This window comes from Portunus trituberculatus, unplaced genomic scaffold, assembly GCF_017591435.1.
Source record: "Portunus trituberculatus isolate SZX2019 unplaced genomic scaffold, ASM1759143v1 PGA_scaffold_508__1_contigs__length_8415, whole genome shotgun sequence".
Classification (NCBI taxonomy): Eukaryota; Metazoa; Arthropoda; class Malacostraca; order Decapoda; family Portunidae; genus Portunus; species Portunus trituberculatus.
Genome location: NW_025541676.1, coordinates 1 through 8,415, shown reverse-complemented (window position 1 = coordinate 8,415; position 8,415 = coordinate 1). Strand labels below are relative to the sequence as shown.

Sequence of the window (8,415 nt, the reverse complement as noted above, 5' to 3'; positions counted from 1 at the left end):
ACACACACACACACTGGCCGGGTGGAGATATTTGGGTGTGTCTCCTTTCACGTGTAGCCCCTGTTCACCTAGCAGTGAGTAGGTACGGGATGTAAATCGAGGAGTTGTGACCTTGTTGTCCCGGTGTGTGGTGTGTGCCTGGTCTCAGGCCTATCCGAAGATCGGAAATAATGAGCTCTGAGCTCGTTCCGTAGGGTAACGTCTGGCTGTCTCGTCAGAGACTGCAGCAGATCAAACAGTGAAACACACACACGGCCCGGTAGCTCAGGGGTTAGAGCGCTGGCTTCACAAGCCAGAGGACCGGGGTTCGATTCCCCGGCCGGGTGGAGATATTTGGGTGTGTCTCCTTTCACGTGTAGCCCCTGTTCACCTAGCAGTGAGTAGGTACGGGATGTAAATCGAGGAGTTGTGACCTTGTTGTCCCGGTGTGTGGTGTGTGCCTGGTCTCAGACCTATCCGAAGATCGGAAATAATGAGTTCTGAGCTCGTTCCGTAGGGTAACGTCTGGCTGTCTCGTCAGAGACTGCAGCAGATCAAACAGTGAATTACAGTGTAACACACACACAACAGAGAGAGAGAGAGAGAGAGAGAGAGAGAGAGAGAGAGAGAGGGACAGAAGGATCCCACCGACAATTCTAGACGATTTTTTTTTTTTTTTTTTTTTTTTTTTTTTTTTTTTTTTCCCCGTTTACATGATTTTACCGGATATGTGCATAAATCGCAAAATTAGAAAATGGAGTGATTTTCGCGCGTCCCCTCCCCATTATCGACCCCCAATTTGATTTGGCTAATTTGCATAAAATTTCCATAAATTAGCAGAAACATTGCATACATTAGCCCCTACCGAAAAAAAAAAAAAGTTGACAATTTCACAATATAATTATTTCAAATGCAAGGGCCACCAACATATAGCATGAAAATCCTAATATATACACAGACACACTTTAGCAACTACGATCCACAAAAAAAAAAAAAACATTATATTTTACATACAAAGAATATGATTTCTCAAATATACCTGAATGACATCAGCAAAGCAACCATTTTAGATTCTAAGGTCAAATTAGGATGGATGGATGATGTAAAGATAGCAATCGATCATTTCATTCACCAAATACCCACTGCAACATGGCCAAGACAAATTGTTAATCAGATTATTATAGTGTGAAGATCACTTAGACGTTGCCATTTTTGGGAATTTCCCGGCCTGCGGCGTTGCTGGGCAAATTAAGGGATTAGAGCCTATGTGTCAATGATAACCTTGCTCCCCACACACCATGGATTAACACGGTCACTTTGACCTGTGACCTCACTCGGTCACCCAGAAGGATGTGACAACGCTCGGAGGAAACGTTGTCAAGCATTGTTGTTGCGTTTGCAAAACCAATGCAAAATTTATTTAAAATAAACACAAATTCCTCTAACTTGCCTCTTTAGAGCATCACAATGTATATGTACTACAACACCATTCAGTTAAAAAGTATTAAGTACCTGACTTGGGGCGCGTATTGGTACACGTGTGACAGCGCCGCAGGCAGGAAAATCCCCAAAAACGCCAACGCCTAAGTGATCTTCATAAAAATGGTCAGACTATAGTGTGCGTATTTATTAGCGTGTCGTGTGTCACGGTTAGTCTGACGGCTTGCGTCTTTCCTCCTCCCACAGCCGCTGCAGTGACTTTCTAGGTTTTTTTTTTTTTTTTTTCCTTCTTCTTCAGACTTCAATGGTTAATATCCAAGCTCGACAGAGCACAGCACACGTCCGTGCAGGTGGTCATTCTTATCCCCTTCCCCCGGCACCAAGCTAGGCTAGCGGTTCGATGCAATTTCTCTATAGGAGAGAAAAAAAAAATGTCAGTTCGAGTCCTCTCCTATTCATGTGTGTTTAGAATACACAGTTTTGTCTGGTAATCCAGGCACGAGGTAGTACAAGAATAAATGGATGAATTAACAAAGAATAAAATAAGCAGGTAAAACAATATAAGAATAGACAAATCAAACCTTCTTCTTCTTCTTCTTCTTCTTCTTCTTATTATTATTATTATTATTATTATTATTATTATTATTATTATTATTATTAATAATAATAATAATAATAATAATAAAATAAATAAATAAATAGATAAATGAAAAATAATGGAATGCCAACAACATCTGGTGTTCCCAGGCGGTCACCCATCCAAGTACTAACCGGACCCAACGTTGCTTAACTTCGCTGATCGGACGAGAAGCGGTGTGTTCAACGTGGTGTGGTCGTTGGCACTCGATGTGAGATTTTAGGCCCCTTTAAATTCTTCCTGGCTTGCCCTACTATACTCCGTATACCCTGTGAATCAAGTCCTTTCTAGGTGTTTCTTGGTTTAATATCGTTTCCCTATTGGATTAATCTCTGTCAGTCTGTCTGTCTGTCTGTCTGTCTGTCTGTCTGTCTGTCTGTCTGTCTGTCTGTCTGTCTTCTTCTTCTTCTTCTTCTTCTTCTTCTTCTTCTTCTTCTTCTTCTTATTATTATTATTATTATTATTATTATTATTATTATTATTCTGACACAGACTCAGTCTGCCTCCTCTGTGGCTGGCTGGCTGGTTGGCTTGTTGCTCGCTGCATGCATGCCGCTGGCTGGAAAATCTGGCACCTCCTCCGACTCGATATTATTTGGTTTTACGCCGTTTTCTTGCTTGCCTCTCGGTTGTACGTCTCGGATGCGTGGTCCGAGGGTCAACGACGAGACGGAGACCGTGTTCGTATGACCCAGCGATGTTGGATCAAGTGGGAAAAACAGGAAATATTGTTACCCTACTACAACCGGGAAGGCACCTGCTCCATATATTCTACGCATCTCCACCAACCCTCTAGCCATTCCTACCTCACACTACAACTACAAACACGCCGACTGGGAGGCCTTCAAGGAAACACTCCACAACACGCACACGCCACCTACACTACACAACCAACATCACACAACACTTGACAGACACATTGAAAACATGCACAAAGAAATATTGCAAGCTGCAGACACACACATCCCAAAACGAGCTACAAAATTTTCCGAGACTTCACCCCGTCCGTAAAATCAACAAGATTGCTTACCTGCTATCAAAACACCTTTGAGAGAAACAAACACACACACATAAGGGCCGGCAGGACCCTAGAAATTCTACGAAACCACATTATCAATAGTCTTAACAAAGACCACGATAAATACTGGCTCAACCTAATTAAAAAACACACAGGCACTCAGGACATCAAACCCAACAGAATTTTGGAGAAAAATTAAGCAACTAAAGGGCACAGATAAGTCACGCTTCGAGTACCTAAACATAAACAACACAAAAATTACAGACCCAGCTAACGTAACTTCCGCCTTCAAGGATCACTGGTCTAGGGTATTTAGGCCACACCAGCCAAACCCCCACCCTGCAGCTATAGCACACATTAACACAGTAACACACCACATGACAACAATAACACAAGAAACACACCCAGAACACACAATCAGACTTGACACACTACAACATGACCACCTACTCACCACACCAATTGGCGAAAACGAAGTGAAGAGGCTGCTACAGCGCGTGCCACGGCGCGCGCCCGGTACCACAGGCATCTCATGGGCCATGGCTCGCTATCTACCCCATAACATAATTTCCTCCCTCACAGCCATCTACAATGCCTGCCTTGCATCAGGCTACTTTCCCATGCCATACAAAACAGCCACTACAATATTAATCCCTAAACCTAATAAAAACCACCACCTACCAGAGAATTATAGGCCTATTAGCCTTTTGGAGATCCTGGGAAAGGTATTTGAAAAATTATCAACAGCAGATTGAGGAATCACCTCGAACAGCAAAACCTACTGTCTCATAAGCAATTTGGCTTTCGACAGCGACACTCAACCGAGGACGCACTCAACACCATCGTATCTTATATCAACAACAGTTACCCTCACTATAAATGTGCCCTGGTTACCAAAGATGTAAAACAGGCTTTCGACACTGTCTGGCATTCTGGCCTGAAGTACAAAATTTGTAACAACTTCAACCTGCCTCTTAAAACACAGAAACTCCTTTGCAGCTTTCTTTCAGACAGAAAGATGCGAATAAGGCATTTTCAGAACCACTCAGACTACTTCACGCCACTAGCAGGTGTCCCACAGGGATCATCCATCTCCCCAACACTATATAACATGTACACACACGACCTACCTAACCCAACACACACTGGATCCTCACCATTCAGTACGCAGACGACGTGACTCAACTCGCCCGGGCTCGTACTCTGGACAGTCTCACCAACCGGCTCCAGGCCGAACTTTCAGCCACCAGCGAGTGGGAACTGAAGTGGCTCATACACTCACATCCATTAAAAACCAAGGTAACTTACTTCAGTAAAAAGTGGGTAAAACCAAGGCACCTTTATCTGTATCCATTTCTCCCTGACCAGACACCAATCAACATTTCCGCAACCAACACAGTCCTCGGGCTAAACATAGACAAGGATATGCGATTCTTCCAGCACATAAAACAGAAAGCAGCTGTAGCCTCCGGGGCACTTAGCAGTCTCCACAGATTCCGCGACAGTGACACTAAAACAAAACTACATCTATACAAGGCACTAGTCCAGCCACACTTAACGTACTGTCCCCTAGCACTCTCTCTTAGCGCAAAGACCAATCAGTTAAAGTTGCAAACTATCCAGAATAAGGCATTGCGCCTTGCAATGGATATAAAGTGGTACGAATTCAAAACATCGAAATCATTACACGAGGAAGCAAAAATATTACCATTAAATCAAACACTCTTTAACAGGATACATAAGCAACTAGAGAAATACATCACCCTGCACGAAGACACCTACACGTTCATAGATACCCTCCCCCGCCCCCCACGTCAGAAAAACATCCTTGACCTTGCAAATCACATACCTCCTGACCCAATTTACACGTGCCACGATTGAAAATATATAGCTTTAACAACACCCTAATCATCTTCACCCTCATCACCAACCACTCCTCAGGTTGCTGCACTCATAGCTAGTTATCCCCCCAGTGTAACTCACAAACACTGAACACCAATACTCCCTGACACAAAGGCGCGGGGACTAAACCCCGAAATGTGGCTGGGACTGATTGAGGAAGCAGCCCCCAGCCTACCATGACAAGTTTAAAGGACCGACAGCAACTACGCCCCACCGAAGATGAACCGACGGCTCTTCAGTCCCCACGACCGCCCAGCAGAGAGTATGAGACACGCACTCACACACTCACTCACACTACACAGAGGGAGAGAACTCCGCGGATGGCGTCGGGTCTGACGGCGAAGGCAGCCTTTTCCTTAAACCAACCAGCTTCAGAATTAAATGACACTGCATCCCACCGAAGACGCGGACCCGGGCTTCTCTCTCTCTAAACCGTACACATCCAAAATTGTACAGTGGCTTCCTAGAGATAATGTAAATATTGTACAAACTATCATACACTACAAACTACCACTCCTACACACACAACACACTCCATAAACCAATGTAAATACAAGATGATGTGCCTCGAGAGGGATATCATCCTGTATAAATACAAGAATATTTTACAAATATTACAATTGTTACGGGTGGCTACAATATGACATTCTCACATGTATTACCAATTCAATGAAAATGTATCTAGAGCTGTCAGAAACAGTCATGTAAATACTAATCAATAAATACGGCTAGTGGGTAAGTGAAAGGATGGAGGAACCGGGTTTTCCTGGCGGCTGGGGTGCTGGGGGCGCTGGAACCTTGGCTTGGCGTGGTTGCATTGACTGGCGGACGAGTACTGGCATGCGAGGCGAGAGCGGGGCGTGGCTGAACTTCACCTTCCCTCCTTTGTAATCCCATCACAAGAGCATCGCACTCCAAAAATCAAATGTCGATCTGCACCTGGGTTAAGCCCCAGTGACTTTTTCTCGCACTAAAATTACCTTCCTCACCCACCTATTCTTAATTCTATCCCCACTTCCGTTTTTTCAAATCTTTTCTATTACATTTCCTTCCAAAAATGCGAGTCACACTCGTGAGCGAGACATCGTATCACACTACTACTACTACTCGCAGCAGCGCCTCATCATCTGTCACCATGACTGGCCGCGGCAAGGGAGGCAAGGGACTTGGAAAGGGAGGAGCCAAGCGTCACCGTAAGGTTTTGCGTGACAACATCCAGGGCATCACCAAGCCCGCTATCCGTCGGTTGGCTCGCCGAGGCGGCGTCAAGCGCATCTCCGGTCTCATCTACGAGGAGACTCGTGGGTGCTAAAGGTGTTCCTCGAGAACGTCATCAGGGATGCCGTCACCTACACCGAGCACGCCAAGCGCAAGACCGTCACTGCCATGGACGTCGTCTACGCCCTCAAGCGTCAGGGACGTACCCTCTACGGATTTGGCGGTTAAATCTGGTGTCTGGAATTTGGTGTCAACAACAGCAACTGCAAAAGCACCATAAGAAAAGAGTCAACATATCCCGGACCTTTTATAGGTCCACACAAATGAAGAGAAGGAAAAGTTATAGACTAACACTACTAGGACTATGGTTGTTCCAAGTAAAAGTGTTGTCCCTACTCTTTACGTCATTATTACAATTTGTGTTTTTTTTTTTTTTTTTTTTTTTTCCTTTTCTTTCTTTTTTCTTTTCCTTTCTTTCTATTTGTTTTCCTCTCTGTTTTATCACTCAAAGGTAAATCAAATGAAAGAGAAAGGATTATCAACTAAGTGATGTGAGGTCAGACACCAACCGCTGCTACAGGTGCTGTTTGTTTGTTTGTTTGTTAAGCTTCCGCCCATTAGTGGCGCAGGCAATTTTATTTCTTTATAGTGGTACCCATACAAGGAGGGAGGGTCCATATCAACACCGAAGCGCATCATCATCATCATCATCATCATCATCATCTTTGGTGTAGCCACCTAGATAGAACCTGGGTACCGCGGTGACATGTAGGTAGGTAGGTACCTTTCATTAAATCCCCCTCGCCGACTGACATACCTTCAAAACGGTGTGTGGTGTGATTCTTTCGAGCCGACGCGTGAACGTCTGTCTGTCTGCCCGATCCCACGTCCACCACCTTATCCACTATGGTCTGACCGCTTACTTGTATGGAGATCTTTTAGGTTTTTTTTTTTTTTTTTTTTGTTCCTGCCGGGAATTTTCCGGCCTGCAGCGCTGTCACACTCCAATACGCACACCTTAAAGAAAAAAAAAAAAAAAAAGTTGAGAGAGTTTCTGTTTATCTTTAAATATATTTTGCATTGTTTTTGCAAACAAACACAGCAATACTTGACATCGTTTGATCCGCGCGCCCTCCCCTCTCGGGGATGACCGCCGAGTGAGATCACAGGTCAAAGTGAAAGCGTTAATCCATGGGTCACTCACTCACTCCCTCCCTGTCCCTACCTACCACCTACCAGCCAGGAGGGAAGCAAGAGAGGGGGGACACTTGCACGCACCAATACGCACCTTAAGTCAGGTAGGTACTTAATACTTGGTAATTGAACGGTGTTGTATTATATACATTGTGATGCTCTAAAAGAAAAAGAAAAGAAAAAAAAGAAAAAGAAAAGGCAAGTTGGAGTAAGCTTCTTGTTTATCTTTGAACATATTTCGCATTGTTTGTTTTGCAAACACAGCAATACTTGACAACGTTTAATCCGCATCTCTTGGATGACTGCCGAGTGAGATCACAGGTCAAAGTGACCGACCGCGTTAATTGATCCCTGTCCCGCTAGCTACCTACCAGCCAGGAGGGAAGCAAGAGAGCAAGACAGAGAGAGGGGCGTGTGCGGGAAGCAAGGTCCTCATTGACACACGGGCCCTAATCCCATAATTTGCTCAGCGCAAGGCGTTTTTTTTTTTTTTTTTTTTTTTTGCAGCGCTGCAGGCCGGAACAAAAAAAATAAAGAGAAAAAAAAATTCTACCATTAGCATTTCTATCATTCATTATCAAAAAAATATATACCATCATTATTATTAATATCATGGTTAACACTATAGTCTATTCAATTCTCTAGATGTGTCAATGTGTGGCTCCGAAGAGGAGCCGGATGTATATACTTGTTGGTGATGATATTGAGGAGGAGAGGGATTTACTTCTTCTCGGTCTTCTTGGGAAGGAGCACAGCCTGAATGTTTGGCAGCACGCCACCCTGTGCAATGGTGACCCCGGAGAGGAGCTTGTTAAGTTCCTCGTCGTTCCGGATGGCCAGCTGCAGGTGACGCGGGATGATGCGAGTCTTCTTGTTGTCGCGGGCGGCGTTGCCGGCAAGCTCGAGGACTTCGGCGGCCAGGTACTCCATGACCGCTGCAAGGTACACGGGGGCGCCAGCCCCCACTCGCTCGGCGTAGTTGCCCTTCCTCAGGAGGCGATGAATCCTGCCGACCGGGAACTGGAGT

At 44.8% G+C, this 8,415-nt stretch overlaps 1 protein-coding gene, 1 non-coding gene and 1 pseudogene across 2 annotated transcripts; 1 reads left to right on the top strand and 2 right to left on the bottom strand.

The window, feature by feature from the left end:
• Positions 1-2,141: 2,141 nt before the first annotated feature.
• LOC123500884 lies at positions 2,142-2,260 on the bottom strand. Its single transcript, XR_006673487.1, has one exon. It is a non-coding gene; the product is annotated as a 5S ribosomal RNA (ribosomal RNA).
• Positions 2,261-6,053: 3,793 nt separating this feature from the next.
• Positions 6,054-6,471, top strand: LOC123500883 (annotated as a pseudogene).
• Positions 6,472-7,943: 1,472 nt separating this feature from the next.
• Positions 7,944-8,411, bottom strand: LOC123500882 (histone H2A-like; the record flags this gene model as incomplete). Its single annotated transcript, XM_045249463.1, has 1 exon — positions 7,944-8,411. A coding segment is annotated over one exon (303 nt), but the record flags the coding sequence as incomplete, so codon positions are not given.
• Positions 8,412-8,415: the final 4 nt, after the last annotated feature.